The sequence below is a fragment of the Apostichopus japonicus genome, chromosome 17, assembly GCF_037975245.1.
Source record: "Apostichopus japonicus isolate 1M-3 chromosome 17, ASM3797524v1, whole genome shotgun sequence".
In the NCBI taxonomy this organism is placed as follows: Eukaryota; Metazoa; Echinodermata; class Holothuroidea; order Aspidochirotida; family Stichopodidae; genus Apostichopus; species Apostichopus japonicus.
The window spans coordinates 12,062,945-12,083,303 of NC_092577.1; the positions used below are offsets into that span (position 1 = coordinate 12,062,945).

At 38.6% G+C, this 20,359-nt stretch overlaps 1 protein-coding gene across 2 annotated transcripts in view; it reads right to left on the bottom strand.

Moving 5' to 3' along the window:
• Window positions 1-10,822: 10,822 nt before the first annotated feature.
• The window catches only part of LOC139984529 (nucleolar transcription factor 1-like), a 32,408-nt gene continuing 22,871 nt past the window's right edge, over window positions 10,823-20,359 (bottom strand). The window contains exons 15-21 of one of the 2 annotated variants that reach the window (XM_071998445.1): window positions 19,528-19,690; window positions 18,065-18,157; window positions 17,693-17,745; window positions 16,528-16,717; window positions 15,500-15,571; window positions 13,921-14,189; window positions 10,823-12,642 (exon numbers count right to left, since the gene is read on the bottom strand). In XM_071998445.1, the coding sequence (XP_071854546.1) occupies window positions 13,926-14,189; window positions 15,500-15,571; window positions 16,528-16,717; window positions 17,693-17,745; window positions 18,065-18,157; window positions 19,528-19,690 (835 nt within the window). In that variant the 3' untranslated portion in view covers window positions 10,823-12,642; window positions 13,921-13,925. Of the gene's footprint in view, window positions 12,645-13,920; window positions 14,190-15,499; window positions 15,572-16,527; window positions 16,718-17,692; window positions 17,746-18,064; window positions 18,158-19,527; window positions 19,691-20,359 lie in introns of both variants that reach the window. The other variant, XM_071998444.1, reaches the window with a different exon arrangement.

Below are 20,359 nucleotides of genomic sequence, written 5' to 3' on the forward strand. Positions count from 1 at the left end.
AGCTAGTTATGTATGTCGTTATGGCATAGTGGAGTCAGTGAGGTTGAGAAATATCATAGAAAAGGACGCAAAATGCTGCTTTAACAACTGGCATGCAGGGCAGGTAATCCATAAAAGTGATGCAGGAGAAAACGTATATAAAGCAAAGCAAAACAAGTTTAAATTAGACCTAATAATAAAAATAGTCATTAATAAAATGTAGTTAATATTATGTTGCCTAACGAAACTAATTGAGTTTCAACATGATCCGTACAACCCTTTATGTTTTTACTTCCAGAAAGGGAAAGCCGATAGGAAACGACGGAGATAAAGATAGGAACTATGACGACACTGTAGCGTGACGAAACTACATATGGAAATCTAGATTAGACATCACAGGCATGAAATTGATGGAAGCATTCATTTCACAGGGAACGTGTATATACTTTATAATAACTTGGATTGTAGAACACACATTTAGATTTAAATGACGGTAATTTTATTAGAGAGAAATTAAATCTCACATATATATTGTAAACATTGATCTGCTCACAGGTGAGTAGCGAGGAATTTACCAAGGGAGGGGCGTAGCCTGTAGGCAAACTATCTGTACGTAGCGGCAGCATGAGTTGGCGCGAAGCGTACAAGAAAATTTTGGCCGAAAATGCCTCCAAAGAAATGGCACTTCCCTGCAGGCTCTGTAAGTTGTATCTAAGCATTTTCTATTTTGAAATTACTAGCGATATCATAAAAAAAATATGTTTAAGGAGGGGGCCGGTCGCCCCCTTCGCCCCCCCCCCCCTTGGCTAAGGGTCTGTCTACTCATGCATGGCAAAACGAAATTTTACGACATAAAAACTCAAAATAGAAGTGTAGGCCTATACCGTAATCATTTTAATCTCAAAGCATCGTGACTGTGACCAAGAAAATGTCACAAAATCCTCGAGTTTCTGCTGAGTGGGTTATTCGACATCATTCTATATGGTTTTGGGGTATTCTGCACGTTTTAACCGGAAATTAGCGGGGGTTTTTTTTGGGTTATCAAAATTCAACAAAAATTTTATGTTACATTCTTACAACAAAAATGATATTGAAGCCAGGAATAACGAAATATCATGGCTTTTTGAAATCTTCTACAAAATTTGTAGAGGACATCAATGTTTTGTGCGAGTACAAACTCTTGAGTACAATGTGTCGTCGCATCGTCGGGTACGAGGCGTACTTGCTATAAACTTCATTTTCCGTTTTGCTCAGAAGTACGAGTATATAAAAACCATGAGAAGGATTCAAGTATATAGAAGATTGACTCAAGTCACACTTGTCATACTAAAATTACATTTAGTTATCGCTCTGCATGCCGCTCTGAGTTGGTTATGTCTTATGTGATGTAAAAGACGTATTTTCGGCAGTACGTTGTCGGAATAATGGAAAAAGCAGTTTTGTTTTACTTTAATCTACCGTTCATTCATACTTAGTAAAGATTCCTAAATCCTATTGGTCCATTCAGGTCAGCTGACCGTGGTTAATCCTGTGAGTAACGCATGGTAAAATTACGGGGCATCACTTTAATAAATCTTTGGTTATATGTAACCAAAAATGTTTTGTTTTATGATTTTTCCCCCCACACAAATGGTAGTGTATGAATGAACGGGGTTAATCAACGGTCTAGCGTGCGTTACTCACATGATTAATGCACTCCGGGTATTAATGCTATCGCTGGATGCACTCGGGCTCCGCTACGCTCCGCCCTCGTGCATCGCTTGCATTATCCCCCGATCGTGCATTAATCCTGTGAGTAACGCATGCTAGACCGTTGATTAACCCCTTATTAATATAGTAACTCGATGCTTAATATTTCTTTCAGTCTTCGATCTTTTTGTATATGCAGTAAATTTTTGACTTTTTGTTTTTCTGATTAAAATACATGCATGGTCGGTAAACCTGTATTACTGTAGGTGAAATATGTATTGGGCCTAAACATGTACGTTATCTAGTTCTGTACCAAAACTATAAGCTAAATACAGTCTTTAAATTTGAAGCGACCACGATACATTGGATATTTGACGGTAATGCTTATTATGAGCGAGCACACCAGCAACTTAAAGTTTCATTTGTGTTTATTCACCCTAACGTCCTACTTTCACCCTCTTGCCTTAAACATCATTGTTTGTGTCGACGATCGCATCGAAAATATCCACTTCATATGAAAAGGGTTGTGAGATGTTTTATTGGCTGCATACAGACTGCAATTTAGTTTATGTTTTCATGGTCATAATGATGATCAAACGGAACTACTCCATGTGTCATGTTGGAGGCACGCCTGTCGTAACAAGATTTTTGATGTAATCGGTTGAACAATACAAACATGAAGACAATATATCAAAGAAAAATTAACTGTTAGTTTCTTTCTATTGTTTTTATTTTATTTTATCATGTTTTTGTTTGTATCTCGAAACTGCACTTTATAGGCCTTTATAGACTTTCCTGGCCTAGCTTATTAACCCCCGCCCCCCCCCCACCCAAGGAACTTGCATGACGTCATCAACATTTCACCTTGACAGTATGATCAGTGACTAGAAATTCCAAAGAGTGGGGGATGTAATGGAGGGCGACCGGGGGCCGAGATTTTTTTCCCAGCGCGGTAAAGGCCATCATTTGCATACCTCGCTTCTCATCGGCTGGGGTCCGTATACATAAGATTCATTACAATATCAACTAGCAGCTGATGCACTGAATCGCTCAACACATACCACATTTCACAAGTCCACTTTGCTACACTAAAAAAAGAAACCAGTCTAGCAGCAGAATGTACAATGGTACGCGTTTGAGTAAAGTTAATATATTTGTCGGTGTGTTATGCCACGGATGTAGAGGGTATGTGGTTATGTATCGCACAACTCTGTTGCTCAGTAAATTGAAAGAAGTTAAATCAAACCGGAACAGTTTGAAGATGATACAAAAAAAGCACCATATAATATAAACGTAAGACAAATTTCTGTGTTCAATAACTATAATCCACAGTGGCAGTTGTACTATATACTCACATGCATGACTGAATACTAGGCCTATATCTTTCGTATTATATTATCTGAAAACGGTGCCAAAGGGTCATAATAAACCGTTTCAAAGGGTCATAATTTTGAAATTCAAAACAATGTCTATGCTCAAAATAAAGAGTGTATCAGTTTGAAGTTTAAAAGCATCTCAAGTAAATAGTCAACCAGAAACGGTCAAGCTGACCAATGTTTTGAAGCAGTTTTGAAGCAATCAAACGCCTGGTACTTATCTGCGTACATTGCCATCGCAGTACTCTGTACAGCAAGTTCCCACCATCACTTCGAAGCTTCGATCACCCTTGTCAAAACTAACTTATTCGAGTGGCTTTTCAGGTTTGGATCATCAACCTAAGTAATCATTACCTTCAAAGAAGGAGAGTCATCTACAATGAGACGTGTGCAATCACAGTCCATGGTCGCAGTATTGCTTTACGAACTTATGGATGTAAATATACACAAACAAGTGCGCGCATAAGCAAAGAAAAAGCATTTGAACAATTTTTTAACAAAGTTGTCTCAAGACAGTCGCCAGTTCATACAGTAGCCTACGTGTATGCGAATCACGATTGTGTGCACTTGCAGTCCATACCGTTGTGGGACAGCCGGGAACATACTTCCATACCGTTGTGGGACATATTCTGTGTATCATACGGTTGTGGAACGTCCCACAATAGCTTTTTGGCTAAAAAATTACAAAATGACAAATTCTAAAAAAAATCACGAAAAAAAATATTTTTCCACAATTGTATGTACTTATGTTCAAGTTGTGTGAAAGAGTGAAACTAAATGAGTGCAATAGCGCCCTCCCGTCCCACAAGGGTATTTTCACTTTCTTTGCCTAATGGATAGAAACTGTCCCACAAGTGTTGGTATGTGAGTACTTCATTCATTGTATGCCATATCATATTTATGAAGAGCCTTTTGATGGAAAAATGTATAGTAATAAACACCCATATCTCTGGCACAAAATACAAAAACATTTTTGTGGCAGAAGTTAAAATTTAATATTTTTAAATGATAGACCAGGCATCCAGAGCTTTTTTGGGTCATTCCATGTGAAATCATCCAATTTACCAAAAAGAAAACGAAACATCCCAATGTCTGCAAATGCCTTATATCTAATTTTGTAATAGATTTTAAATTTGGCCTCAAATTGTGAATTGACATGTTCATTATTGAGATATACTCATTTGTAAATCACTTTTATTCAATTTCACTCAATTTTCAGTCATTTTGAGGAGCAATGTACATGAAAAATACAATAGCCTTTGACTTCAAGTTGCATCACTTTTTTCACCCTATTGGGGTCTTCTGGAATACTAGAATTTGAGTGAATATAACTCAATATTGTGCATATATTTTCATTTCAAAATGCTGTGTTGTGACATTTTTCTTAAAAAATGACCCTTGGCCTGCTGTCAAACTTGGTATCAACACTGATTTGAATCAAATAGATTTTCAATATGCCTCTCGGTCATAATCTATTAAATATTCAATGTGTTCCTGCTTGTAATGGTAAAATGCAAACTCATTAATATTGATAGGTTTGTCTACAATAAGTATATGGGGGCAATGAGATTTGAAACCCCATTGCAGTACAGTTACATTACAGTGAGTCAGAAAGAGGGATCTTTCCCCAACTGATTTATGATTGAGGTTAAGGTATGTTTTAAAAACTGTATGTCTCGGTCATGACATGTCACAAATTTGGTGTCAACCCCTGAAATGACATTTACAATAAGTCAATTGAGTTAAAAACCTCATTGCCCCTTTTACATACTGTGGAAAACCCTCTAAAAGGCTGCATTTACCCTTAAATTCAGGGAGAAACCCCTCTTTTTGACTCATTGTAAATGTCATTTTCGGGGAAAAGGAACATCTAATAGCAATTTGAATGAATAACTCATTAGTATAGTATATAATATTCAGGGTTCAATCCAGTGGCGTAGCCAGGACTTTTTCAGTGGGGGGGGCTGGGGGGGCCTTGAACATTTTCTGGGGGGCTTGAACATTTTCTTGTTACTATCTAAGCGGAGCGCCCACCATGAGTTGGCGCGCAGCGTACCGGAAATTTTTAGCTAAAAAGGCCTCCTAGATCGTTGGAAATGACACTTCCCAGGCCTTCTAAGCTGCTCTAAAGTTTTCTCAACATCCTTTATTTTGAGATCCCATGTTTTGATATGGTCATCAAATAGTTAAGTGAAATAGAAAAAAAAACAATCTGGTAAGATACTTTGAAATATCATGATATATCTGTTGTGAGTTTGACACCGGCATTGACATTTTTCGACAAATCTGCAAATTGCGCGTGGAAAATAAAAAAAGATTGACTGGGCTTTCATCCAAGTAACAAACTGAAATGACCGAACTATATGTCAAACTGACATCAAAGAACGTGTCTGAAATATTATTAGGGTGATAGACTGATTGGCCGGCAGTGGCGGAGCTAGGGGTATTGGTCAGGGGAATGGCCTGTAGGAACGCTTTCGACGCTATCTAAGCGAGGGCCACCACAGGTTGGCCCGGAGTGTACATAATTTTTTTGAGTAAAGATATTTCCTAGATCGCCGGAAATGACCCTTTCCGGGCCTTGCTAATTTGAAGATAAACGAAGAATAAATGTCTCATCGCCATTTGTAACAAGTCGGAAGTTTATATGGGTGTTGAGGGTACATGCGCTTCATCACAATCCTTGTAGTATCTTTGTGAGTGCTCATGTTTTCGAAAAAAATAGATCGAAAACCCCGTACAGTTCTTGGAAAGAGTTTCGTACAACAGAATTAAGTGCCGATAAATTAAATACCGCCGTACGTTAGAGCATTTTGTCAGTAAACTACACCAACAAAATGTGACAAATGTCAATAGGTAAGGTAGATGAGAGTGCAATAAAAAAGTTAATAATCGCGAATAAGTGAAAAGTGCTAAAAAGCTGAAAAGGGCGCCAGCAGTCCAGTTGAGTGCGTCAGGGGGGGGGGGGCATCCGCTCCCTGACTGTTTGGACGCTCCGCCACTGTTGGCCGGTAGTTCTCAGCGATAGTGTTGTCTCCTTTCTTGAAAATTTGGTTTTTCTCTAGCGGTTTTAAGAGCATCAGGGTACCTCCCAGGAGTGAAAACCCGATTGAAAATGTAGCAGGGTATCGAGGCAATGACGCGAGCAATGATGTGAGAAACATGTGTATGATGCCAGCATTTTTTACCTTTTAACATCTTCTTTGGCATTCAAGTACCTGGAAACCACCTTTCTATAAGGGTATAGTATTGCTCACTAGCTTGTTTGATCAGTTAATGCGCACTGGTTACAAGATACTGATTTGCTGTTTGTATTAGTATTTATTTGTATGTTAGGGATTATGGATATTTTAAAAAAGAGTGAAAAGGCAAAGTTTGCCCGAACAGTCGAACACACAGATTCAGTAGTAAACATTATGTGTGTTGTAGTCTTGTAGAGCAGGAATTATGTTATGCGACGGTCGTTAACATGCGTTTTCAGTACAGTGCGACTACTGTAGACTTCTCGGCCTATGCGGTATGTCACGTCAGGTTTTTTCAGCAACTATAGCCTACTGCCGGTCCGCGGTCGAAGGGTCGATCATGCCGAGTGGTCATAATGGAGATTCGAGACCATGCAGACCAATGATATATTTTTCGCACATGTAATTTTTTGTTGACACCAAAAATCCCAGTGGGAGCGACTGGGGGCGACAAGCTTTCATGGGGGCTGTCGCCCCCCCCCCACGCCCCCCCCCCCGTAGCTACGCCACTGGACTCAAATGACAACATATTTGAAGAGCAAGTGATACTGTCAACTGAATTTGTATTATTCATTGCATGCATACATTATCAGGCGCGTAGCCAAGGGGGGGGGGGCGAAAAGGGGCAGCCGCCCCCCCCCTTGAGCATATTTTTAATATTTGTTTTAATGTTTTTTATGATACCGCTAGTAATTTCAAAGAGACAATGCTAAGATGCAACTTACAAGGCCTGGGAAAATGCCATGTCCAGCGATCTGGGAGTCATTTTCAGCCAAAATATTCTTGTACGCTTCGCGTCAACTTAAGGTAGCGCTACGCTTAGATAGTTTGCAATGCCGTATCTACGGCTCTGATAATTTGCCTACAGTTTCGCCCCTCCCTTGGCAAATTCCTCGCGACGCGCCTGCTCACCACAGCACCAAATTGTGTACAATTGAAGCCGCCCTTGCTAGTTGGGCAGTTGGATATCATGTTAAGCATAATGCAATTGATGGCCTCCTAAAAGTACTACAAAAGCCAGGTCATAGATGTCTCCCTATTACTGCTCGTTCACTGTTAAATTCTCCAAGGAATGTCATTTCTACCATCAAATCTGGCATGGAATAAATACCTTGGATTAAAGAGTGAACTCTTTTAGATTGTCAAATGTTAATTTATGCATTAACAAACACTACTATTGACCATGTTGAAAACCACTGAATATTGATGGATTGCCATTGTTCAAAAGTGCCAACACATCCCTTTTGCCAATACTGTGTGGTGTAATGAACTTGCAACCAGTCAAAGTTTTTCCAGTAGCACTGGCCTGTGGAATTTCAAAACCCAAGACTTTGGACTTTTTGATTGATACCACAAATGACTTAAATGATTTACTCTGTCATGGTCTTCCAAATGACGGAAGAAACATAAAAGTCACCTTGTGGTGTATTGTGTGTGATGCTACTGGTAGAGCTTTTGTGAAATGTATGAAGTTTATACTCTGGTTAATATTATGGCTGTGGCAAATGCACCCAAAAAGGGTTTGGAAGAAGGCGATGATCGAACTTATGAATTATGCATGAAGCGATGATCGATTATGAATTATGCATCATTCGTGTTCGACGGGTATGAATTTTTGCACCATAAAATAAATCATTTATTTGTTGTGACTGTACCATTTTCACGGAAGGGAGAAGAAAGTGTTTCTTTCTCTACGTCAATCGACAAGTACTCTAGAACTGCAATACATATCGAATATATTGAACGTCATATGGAGAAAGAACGTTTGCCTATAGCTTAGTGATGACAATGTTACAATTTAATGAAAAACAAGAGGAGATCAACATCGTACTTTGAATTTTGTTATAGAGCCTCTGAGCATTACAATCAAATTTGATAAACGCTTCACCGTAGAAGTGCACCGTTGGAACACTGCAACGAGGACATAAATTTTGCTAGCCCCTTACAGAGGCACCGCTAGATATTTGGGAGTGGGGAGGGGAGAGGGAGGGGAGGGGGTGAGCAATAATTAGGGAGCATAAAATGCGGGTAATGGTGCAAGCTGGCCTTAGATGCGAGAAGCCTCGTCGGCATAGAGGGATTAGGGGAACGCCACCGTGACAGCGGGGCCCCTGGTCGGGTTGAAGAAACGAATCCCTGGGGATTGAGATTTGTGGTTGTCATCGTTTCCAGAACTTATATCAGCTTCAAAACCGCATACTTTTGGGGGAGATGTAGCCCATTCCCCCATGGCGACGCTACCGGTCTATTGGTTGGAATTCCTTTTATTTGTTATTTCTTTAGAAAGACGGAATATATAGTACTGTTACTATCCCATTCATACATTAAGTAAACTTCATACCATGCTCACCTCATTTGACTAACAATTCACCTTCATCCATCAACATTCCATTACACCGCTGCTCCATTGTTTACTTCTTGGTGGTCATGACTGAATTTAGAAGCTGTTATAGTCAGAGCTGTCCTGTTTGGCTGCCTTGGCGTGGGGAAATGCCTTTCTTAAGTAAGTTAATTTTGTTCATATGGTAATATTGCTTTGCTCGAAGCGTGTTAGCTACAATTTACTTTACAATTCTTACTTTCTACTCTGCTTTCATTGGGTTTTAGCGTTTGTAACCCTAGCGAGCTGGGCCTTGTAACAGTACCACTACAGGAACCGGAATTAGTGAAGGATTCTTGATATGTCAACCAAATCTCACACTTGGCAGTAAATATATTCTGTAATTTTTACAGAAATGTTCATATATGAGAGGACTGGAAGCTAGATGTAACACGATGGTCTCCGATGAATGAATTTAAAAGCACTGAACTAGATGGCAGTCATGGCTAACTAATACCAGAGCAGTATATCTCTATATATCGTGGGCTCTGCTCAATACGTTTATTTGTTTGACTTTCACACAAAAAAAGGTAAGCAGATTTGCAGTTTTCAATCCACAAAAAGCGGGAGATCAGAACAATTGGGAAATTCAACTAAGGGAAGAGGGGGGGGGGGTGGAGGGGAGAGAGGCTTGGCGGGAATTGTTCACGACAGCTCTTTGTGTATCACACAGAACGATGATGCTCGCTGTGGAGGGTGGTGTGAGAATGATCACGAGTGAGAAGCTGGGCGGGAGTTGTTCACGACAGTTCTCTCTATCAGTCTTTCACATAATGATAGTCATTGATCTGGCTTCAGGCTTTCTTTCATTTCCGCGTTCATTTGTTCGACATGCTGTGTTTGAGTTACGCAGTACGTAAGCCTATAAAGTGTTAGCGAAGTGTTAGCTCAGTGTTAGCGGAGTGTTAGCTCACGGAGTGTTAGCTCAGTGGTTAACACCGGTGCCTTTCAATCATAAGGTCCCCGGTTCGAGTCACTCCCAGATTAATGTATGTCGTCCAGTTACAGAGTTGTTGACAATTAACAAGTCATAATCATGGACGTTAAATATGAATGTGATAGACTGACTTCTGTCAGCTTGCGGCTTTGATAAGCCAATTAGGCTTCATCGCGAGTTCCTGCTTGCAGGAGGATCTAATATACATACATACATAAACAGTACCCTGCCGAGCTTTTGACGAGCACTACAATTAATTATATAGGTTACTGACAAATGCTCTGAGAATAAGACTTTCCAAACGTATTTCATCATTTTGTTGCAAAATACTGATATTCAGTCATGTGACTAAATGTCAAATCCGTAGTTTGGAATGATTGATTAGCATAAATTCAATATTTTTGCTTCATGCCCACTCTCATTCTGTATGTACCCATGTAGACGTGACAGGTCGTTCACTAACATTATGTCAGTCAGTGTGGCAGCCATAAGAAATCATTAGAGGAACTGAGATTTGGGCAGTGCCCACAAAACAGCGCGTCTTCACTTGATTATTTTAAATACACCTACGTTGTTTCTAAATGATTTAGTTAAGCATATTACTGCTTACGAGGCCCATTATTCTATCCCACCTAACCCTCCTCTTTCGTAAAGAGAAAATAGCTCTTTCTTTCTTTTCTATGAAAAAGTGACCTTTTTACAAAATGTCGTCTTGTTGAAATAAAAATAGAAATGATTACTAATGAGAAAGTAACCTTTGCTTGGGAATTACAAGAAAATAAAGTAATTATTTGCCACTTTGTTGAAAACATCCAAATATATACATGAATTTGTTGTGGGACAGAATGTACACAAGTTCAGTTTTGGTGTGCTCCCTCAAATCAAAGTGACATGTCCCAGTGACATGTCCCATTCACTCGCAAATTGAAACCTATTCTGGACGCCTCAGGTCACCAAGTGTGTTGGTTGGATACAATGGTACTTGGAAGGTACCGTATGCTAACATCTGCTGACATCTAGTTTCAGCCTTCACCTCTCCCCATTTAACTTTGAACAGTACCCCCTCGGGTTCTCTCTGCGCGTGCGTGGAAACGGGTGAGGGGTAGCTCTGGATTACCCCATAGGAGGGTTTCACTACTGTCATGTCGTAGACAGTTTGGCGCATATAAAGGACGCTAATCCACAAAATAAATTTATAAAGATTAAGACATTAGTTGAGTTCCAATGATTGAGTAGGATATATTTCGTTTCAATCAGCATGTGAGCTGGTTTAAAGCACGTAGAAATGTCGGTAGTACCAAAATCGAGACAATAATGACAATTTTAGTGAAAAATCTAACAAGGATATATACAGAACTATTCAGTAACAAATAAACATTAAAAGTTGATTTACAGAGATTAAATCAGTGTCTCTTTTGTCACATGATAAAACAGACCAAAAATATGACATTTACCATAATAATAACATACTAAAAATAATTGATATTTTAGCCTTTTTAAAACAAAGAAAAATTCAAAAGACCTGTCTTGATAAGGCTCAGGAACGATGTGGCATGAAATATGTTTTTTATATTTGAAATGGTAAACCAACAAAAACTTTAAAGTAGCATTCACATGGTCAGATACAGTTCTGTACAGAACCTGTAAATTTACATAATAACCAACTCCCAAATTAACCAAGAACAAAGTAAAATGGATAGGAGGGAGGGAGAGGAGGGGAGGGGGTTGACAACCCCCATTCCTCCTTAAATCTGCATCTGATACTACACTCTTATCTTCGACATCAAACAACCGAAAAGCCAGTAACCTGTAAATTACACAATCATAGCACTTATCCAAGTATTGTCTAAACTTTCACTGATTTTTAAAAGTACCTAAATAATCAGAATATAGTGCAGATATTGTTGCTTTTTCTCTCAACATGATTATTTAATGCTGAGAACCTGAAAGCCAACTTAACTATACCATTGCAAAATAAACATGAGTTATTTCTGGTCAGTGGTATTTTTGCCATGACATCGAAAATTTGTAACCACATTATTAACAACAATTATTGGAAACATCCTCCACCGCTTCCCCCCCCCCCCCCCAGAAGGAAATAAAAGTTGGATTTCGTTTTGTTTTACAAAATAATGATGTAAATATCTTAATGAAACAAGTGAAATAATGTATGTTACACATGATGTTAAAAAAAGATCAAAATGAATGTATTAAATATTGCAAAATTACTGCCTTCACCCAATATAACACTTGGAAACTTAATGCAGTATAAATTGTTCTGTAGACCATGGAAATACATTGGATGCCAACCCCCCCCCCCCAAATCAGCTGCAAGGCAATGGGAGGGGTAGGAACCCCCACTCAGCTGCATGGGAAGGGGAGGGGATAGGGTAACAGTAGAAGCAGAATGCGCAGTCTTAAGGACTTCACTGACACTGTCATATACAATTCTAGCTAATGTTAAAACAATAACAAACACATTCACACCTTTAAAAACAGATTACATATCTTGCAACAATTTTTTTAATTCCTTCTTGTGGAAACAATGCTTAAATTTATGAAACATGCATATTTACAGGTAAGATTTTGCATGACATTTCTTCAGCCATCTTGTGTTTTGATTTCAGGTTAAATCCTTCTTGTGGTAAACAGTAACTTTTTGCTTTGACTAGATGATAATCAATTCTCACAAAGAAACTTACAGCTTTTTTTTTTAAAATATTTGCTCAGAAGCAACCAAAACATGCTGACGTCCCTGCATAAAGCTAACAATACTAAATATTATCTTCTTGTTTGGTTTTTGATGTTTAAAACCAACATAAGCATATATTACTCAATACAGAAACATTAAACACTGATGTTGAGGTACACGTGGTCAGTAAACTAAGTAGAAAAAAAGCTATTCTTAAATGCTACTATGAAGTGATTGAGCCCCAAAAAATTGCAACAAGTTCAACAACAAAAAATCTTTTCAATTACAAACTTGAGGAACTGGTGCATCTGTGTCACAACCGACGACCATCTGGAAAAGTTGAAAATCTGTGAGAGAAACAAAAGTAACTGATTTCAACTATCTTGGCAAGGATTATGGACACAATGTTTTTCTTTGTGGCAGAGAGGAGGGGACAACAGAACCAGTTCTAGTAATCTGTGTGGTACAGCTGCCTTGTTTAAAAGGATAGGCTTGTGGCAGACAGCATGAGACTAACATGGAAAAGAAGAATACTCCAAGCGGTTAGATTAAAACCCAATCTCAATATCTTGTTCCTAACACAAGAATGATTGATTAAATGTAATCTCCTTTGATTGGCCTAAACTCTGTTTCTTCCAGGGGAGTCGGTCCCAGTATGTGTGGTCTGTGATGTTCTCACTGCAAATGTTTCCAAAAGCTTCTAATGTCCTATAGTTACTAATGTTGTTGAATTATCCTTGAACCCTGAATACAAATGAAATGTTTGATCACTGCCAAGGCTTTTTCCGTATTTAGAAATTCCATCAAAAGACAACTTGCTTGTACAAACATTATATATTTGCTCTGATTCAGGAAGATGAACAAAAGAACAGTTTCAGCTGAATTTGCTGTGATCTATGATGACCTCATTCCCACTGCTTGTTGCCAAAGCTTTTATAAAATACTACCAAATTTGAAATTTGAAAATGTAACATTTCTGCCATGAAAAAATCTTACGAGAATGTGGTTTATCGACCTAAAGATGTCAGAAATGTCCAACATTTTTATTTCAGCAACCGAGTATCACCTGATAGCAAAGCCTTGGCATAATATGACACGTGAAATATTTGATCTGACATATTTGATCCGAGTTGGAAATCTTTGCCCAAAGAAAGCTTTTGCACATTCGAGGAAAAAAAAAAGACATCTTACTCTTATCAGTATTGACTCGAGAAAATCAAAAGCTTTGTCTTTTTTGAATTTTACATAGTACAGGGATGAGCCTAGGGTAAAACAAAAATCACGGAACTTTGCAAAAATTGCGGTAAAGGCTCCAGTTTGCGTATGCTACAGTGTGTTAGGATAATAGTTTTTGTCCCCGAAGTAGAAAAAAAATCACAGATATTCTGCGAATTCGCGGAAAAAGCTCATGCCTGATAGTAACTTTGCAAAGATAAAATCCTCATGAGCAACATAAAATACAATCCTGCCACCACAATTGTCTAATCCAACTAATCCTCTAATCCAACTAATCCTCCTCAATGGTGTTTTATAGTTGTTGACAAAGTCTTCCGATGGGTAACAAGATGTTACTTAATCGGTGTGTGTGAGAAGTTGAAAAATCGTCAGTCTTCATACAAGTTTACCTTTTTTAATTATCATCATCTGAATCGGAGTCACTGGAAGATTCGGAACTGGAAGTAGCTCCGTCATCCGATGATTGCTCTTGCTTGATCGGTTTCTCTTGTACGGTAGCTTCCTCTTCCGCACTCTCCTCCGTCCCTTTCTCTCCATCTTCATCACTCTCATCGTCCCCGCTGCTCCCTTCATCATCCTCCTCCTCTTCTTCAGATTCCTCAGAATCTGAATCCTCTGATGATTCTCCGTCCTTGGTGTCAGTCGAGGCCTTTGCGACCTTTTGTAAACAAATGGAGAAAAGAAAACAGAATGCAAAAATTCATTGTGGTTTCGATGATGTAACATGAGCAGTTTACTTCATGAAACTGATGTAACGTATAGTGAGGGTGTACATGTTTACAAGGGTGTCACGATTTGACCTCTGATGACCCCAAATGACCTTTGAACTCCACAAAAAACAATAGGCTTCTTTAACTCAATGTGGTACTTCGACACACTAAATTAAAGGTCTGCCCAAGCTTCCAGTATTGAGATATCGTGTTTACAAGGTTTTCACAATTTGACCCCTCGAGACCCCAAATGACCTTTGACCTCCACCAAAAACCATAGGCTACTTCTACACACTAAGTATTAAGTTAGTCCCACCTTCCCTTCTTGAGATATCGTGTTTACAAGCTGGGCATCACAAACGCACTGACACAAGCACACGCACACACACACGCCATCATGAATGCATTGGATACAATTATCATTGAAACCAAAAACCCGGACCAGTCATAGATATTGTTACTCAAATTCCAGGTAGGTGTGATCAAATATAAAATGTTGTATGTTGAACTAACGAAGAAACTCTGTTCGGCCATTGTTAAGGTGTCACTAACAGGTTTGAAATTGACAACAGATTATTTCACATGTTTTGAAAGCAATGTGTTTGTTTTTGTTTGCTAGAATGGGATTTGAACCACTGAATTGTGTATTGTTTATGTTTTTTAGAAAGTTGAAAACACCCTAAAAATAGTGAAAATACTAATGACCTGTAATACCTTCGTGACTTCTACCATATATGACTTTGTTCAAACTATTCATCATGTTATCTTCCCAACAGAAAGCAAAATACCTCATAAACCTTATCCACTTTGATTTGTTGTTCTACTTACTAGGGATGCACCGGATCCAAATTTTTGGATCCAGCCGGAACCGGATTGTGCCTGATAGAACATGAAATCCAGCCGGATAAAATCCGGCAGGAACCGGATTTTTTCATTACACAAAAGAAAATCATTAATAAGAAGTAGATATAGCTTCATATTATTACAGTAGTTGTATTATTTTCGTTGATCTTTAGAAACAGTGGGTCAGACCATTGAGAAAATTACATTAAACATGTTAAACCTAATTTTTGCTCACTTTGAATGTTTTTATTAATCTTTGGAAATAGTTTACATTGATTTAAGTTAATACCAACACCTTTTTAAGGTATAATTCAGGCCAGATTTTGAAAAAGATCCAGCTGGAACCAGGTAATTGCTCACTATCCGGCTGGATAGTCCGACCAGACCGGATATCCAGTGCATCCCTACTACTTACCTTCTGTTTGGTCTTTGGAATAGGATTTGTCAGAACTTTCTCCAAGAGCTCTTGATCGGTGGAAGATAGAGACTGAAGAAAATATGACGAAAATCATTTTTAGAAAAGTAGGCGAAAAATAGTGTGTAAAACAGCTGGTTACAGTTCAGAAACTCTGTGGATGAACATTGCCAGCCTGTTTTTAAATTTCCAACCTTCTGAATTAATTTTACAAATCAGAAAATAACCTTAAATATCATCGTGACAGAATGTCAATAGCATGGAGTGGGTTAGGGCTCCCACAATGAGACATGGCTGGACCGCTTCAAGCCAACTGCGACCATGTCATGTATCAAAAAAATCCTCACCCTCCCCCACTCCCCCAAAAATAAACTTTTTCAAGTTGGAACCCTGCCATGCTAACATATGATACTGGACATGCAACCCTCAATCTGGGAATTGAACATGTCATCTGGGAATCGAATACACCATCCTTCAAGCCAACTGCGACCATGTCATATATCGATCATTTCAAAAAAATCCTCAACCCTTCCCCACTCCCCCCCCCCCAAAAAAAAACTTTTTTCCAGGTTGGAACCCTGCCATGCTAACATATGATACTGGACATGCAATCCTCAATCTGGGAATTGAACATGTCATCTGGGAATCGAACACATGCATCCATGAACTGACTCTTTGTCGTCATCAGTTTCCCATCTATTTACACTTTTAAGAAGCATTTGAAAACTTATCTTTTTAGGCTCGAGTATGGGCATTAATCTTATTCACATTACATTGTTTTATTCACATTACTGTGCCCATTTTTATGTATATTTATATTTTTATGTCTTTATTGTGGTTTATAACCCTGGCTTATATCATTGTTTTACCTTTTACTTCTGTTGTTATTTCGTTTAGGTTTTCTAAAGTTTGGTAGTTTTCTATTCCAGGTATTGATTCTATTGTACAGTGCTCTTGAGCATGTTTTATTTCATGATAACAGCACTTTAATATATGGTACTTATTATTTCTTTATTTATATCAGTTACCTTCTTGTATTTTTCTACATCCTTCTCGTGTTTTTTCCAGAGCCGGTCTTTCTTTGCCTCGTACTTCCTTTTCTCGGTCTTGCTGATGTTCTTCCACTTCTCAGCGACGGCTTTCATTTTGTTCTTCTGATCGAGCTTCACGATGTCCTGATTTCTCATCATTTCCGACGTGAAGATTCCGTAAGCGCTCCTAAAACAGAGGCACATTTTTATTTATTATTATTATTTTTATTTTTGTTTTCATCACATAGTAAAACAAGGTGAACAAGAAAATATAATTGCAAATAAGAAAAAAATGTGAAAGGAAGTAAACTAAGAAACCCTTTTGGGCTCAATCAAATAGAGTACTCCCATCAAAGAAAATAGATAACCTTAACACCTATGAAAGAACTAACCCCCCCCCAAAAAAAAATAGAAAACCTTAACATATAAGACCTGTAACACTACCCCCCACCACCACCATCAACGCCCACCCCTTACAACAGATACAATCAATAAAGGCTTTCATAGTAGTTTTTTAGTTGTCGCCTGAACAAAGCCACGGAAGTATAGGATTTCAAGTTGATCGGAATATTGTTCCACAAAGAAATAGATCGATAACGGAGGCTTTGCATGCTCTTTGAATTACGACAAAAAGACGCACGTAAATGACCAGCTTGTCTAGTATTATAATTGTGAATAGAGTGACCAATTGTATAAAAGGTAGCAAAAGAACTTGGAAGCAGATTGTTCATAGCATGGCATTGATACCAGTATTCACATGCAAAGAAAATCAGATTGCAACTACAGGTTGCAAGCAAACATAGGTTGAAAGCTTCCTTGTATAAAACTACCAGCAAATCAAGTTTCATGGTATGAAATACACTCTCGACTGTGTTGGAAGGAATAGAATGGTGAGGGATAGATGAATGGATGGACAGTTGAATAATTGCATGGGATTGGAAGCATGAATAGACAGATGTGTGAATGAATGGATGTATGGTCAAGAGATGGTCCAGAGCTAAAAGAGCTAAAACTGGTCCAGAGCTAAAACTGGACTTGATCCTATAACTTTAAGTAAACAGGCTATTGTTCTTGCTGGATCAATTAACTGATAGAAGGAACAAGTCTGCAATTAGGACAAAAAAATCTACACAACTTAGCAATTTTCACTTTGGCTACTTACGTATGTGGCTTTTTGGGCATCTCTGCCAAGAGCTGTTGCATTTTGTTGGTGACCTTTGTGAGAAGAAAGAAAGTAAACAGGTAACAGGGCAAAACATCAAAACTAAAATTCTGCTTATCCCTTGGTAAAATGGGTCTCACTGTTTTGGTGTAGGTTTGATCAATCGAACATCAGCTATGGGCCAGTAAAACTTACCCTGGCTGGATGATATGCCTTCAGTTATTGTCAAGGAGGGTGATACTAATTAATCCATGAATTTGAAAAAGATTCAGACTGGTCAGGTATAAGGTAGCCCAGATTTGTAAATTAACGAAACTGGGCCAAGTTCTTTTCATAAAAAACACACTTGATTGATGGGACAGTCTTTGTTACCTGTTGCGCTTGTTTCTTCCATGGTACCTTACGTGCCTTCTCCAAGTTCTCCCAGGCCAGTCTTAAACTTTTCTTTGCCCTTGCTTCCTTGAGCTTTTGGACAGAAATGAGAAAATAATGAAAATAGAAAACATTAATAACATTAAATTTAAAGTATTGCTTTAAAAAGGTTGTTAGCAGTTTCTTGGAACACAGAGGAAAAGTTGAAGTACTTTGTATCTCTAAATGCGGAGTAAAATTATCTGAAGTACTGGCATTCCAGTGAGCCCCACACAGTGGTTGTGTTTATATGTACATAGTCACTGCAGGGTCATGTTGGAGGAACAGAATAGCTGACCAGTAACATCAACTTTGTGCCATCTTTCTCAAGCTGGTGTCTGTGGATCCCAAGGACTCCATGAATAATGGGTTGTGGGGACTCTGGGGAGAGTCTGTGGGGGGGGGGGAGAAGGTCTGTAAAGGCAACAGGGTCAGTAGGGGATCAGTAAAATGACCATGGGGTCTGTAACAGCCTAGCTATTTATAGTAGGCTGAACCTGGCAGACTTTCTTCAGATGAAACACAAGTGGAGTGAAATCTTTGTAATTGTCTCTTCGCTAAGTCGAGATCCATCAAAATTTTTCCTTTTTTCTTTGTGATATCATCATTTCTGTTCATTTCTGACAGTTTTGAAGAATTTTGAATTCTGTAATGGGGAGTGTGCAAGAGTCCACAAGATCATTGAAACTACAAGTGCATAAAATACTTGTGAGTGGTGTACAATGATAAGATGAAGTAGTTCTTTGAAATTTTGACAAGTTTGGTATTAGGCTCAATTCCAGTCATTCTATGTATTGATCAGTGGAGAGCTATAAGACAGAACCACAGGATATGACTCTCATTTTGTTTAAAACCGCTGGTTACATTAGACTAATGTACTCTATTGAATAATATGACTTAATTTATCTTTATGCTGGTTTGGTTTGTTTGAAAGAACAATCTTTGAATTTATCAATAAAAAAAAAAATATGACATGGGAAAAGGATAAAAGAAAATAACTGAATTTTCGATGAAAATGGGTAGAGTGTCATATATGCACACCTACCTTATGAACCTGCATATAGCTGTGTAGGCTGTACTCAATCCATAGGTTCCTACCTTATGTACTTGCATGTAGCTATGGAGGTTGTACTCAATCCATAGGTTCCTTACCTTATGAACCTGCATATAGCTATGCAGGTTGTGCTCAATCCAGAGGTTCCTTACCTTATGAACCTGCATATAGCTATGCAGGTTGTGCTCAATCCATAGGTTCCTTACCTTATGAACCTGCATATAGCTATGCAGGTTGTGCTCAAAATCCATAGGTTCCTTACCTTATGAACCTGCATATAGCTATGCAGGTTGTGCTCAATCCATAAGTTCCTTACCTTATGAACCTGCATGTAGCTGTGTTGGTTGTACTCAATCCATAGGTTCCTTACCTTATGTACTTGCATGTAGCTATGGAGGTTGTGCTCAATCCATAGGTTCCTAGCCATGACATCATCTTCCTCCTCTTCCTCCTCCTCCTCCTCTTCATTGTCATCTTCATCTTCACTATCATCCTCCTCATCGGAGGAGCTGTCAGCCTCGCTACCTGACGATCTACAAATCAATTGATGATCTATCATTGTCATTTCTTCAGCCTTCCTTTCATTTATACTTTTTTACCAAATTTTTGGATCCGGCCGGAACCGGATTTTGCCGGATAGTACATGAAATCCGGCCGGATAAAATCCGGCCGGACCGGATTTTTTCATTACACAAAAAAAATACATTATTAAGAAGTAGAAGTATGAAACAAGGAGCAAATGTTAGGTGAGGTATACACATATTATAAAGAAGGGGAAATTAAGACCCCATTTAGTGGGTCAGACCATTGAGAAAATGAAATTAAACATGTTAAACCTAATTTTTCGTTACTTTGAATGTTTTTATTAATGTTCGGAAATGGTTTACATTGATTTAAGTTAATACCAACACCTTTTTAAGGAATAATTCAGGCCAGATTTTGAAAAAGATCCGGCCAGATTTTGAAAAATATCCGGCCGGAACCGGATAATTGCTCACTATCCGGCCGGATAGTCCGGCCGAACCGGATATCCGGTGCATCCCTAACCTAAATAGTAACAAAAATATACTGCTAGCACTCAAGTCGGTCCATTTCTTTGATTACGACAATTCTCCCTAACGTGATCCTCCTTTTAAGTTATTGACAACCAATAATCCATACTTACTGAAGAAAACTGCTACCTAACCTCTGACCTCACCTTA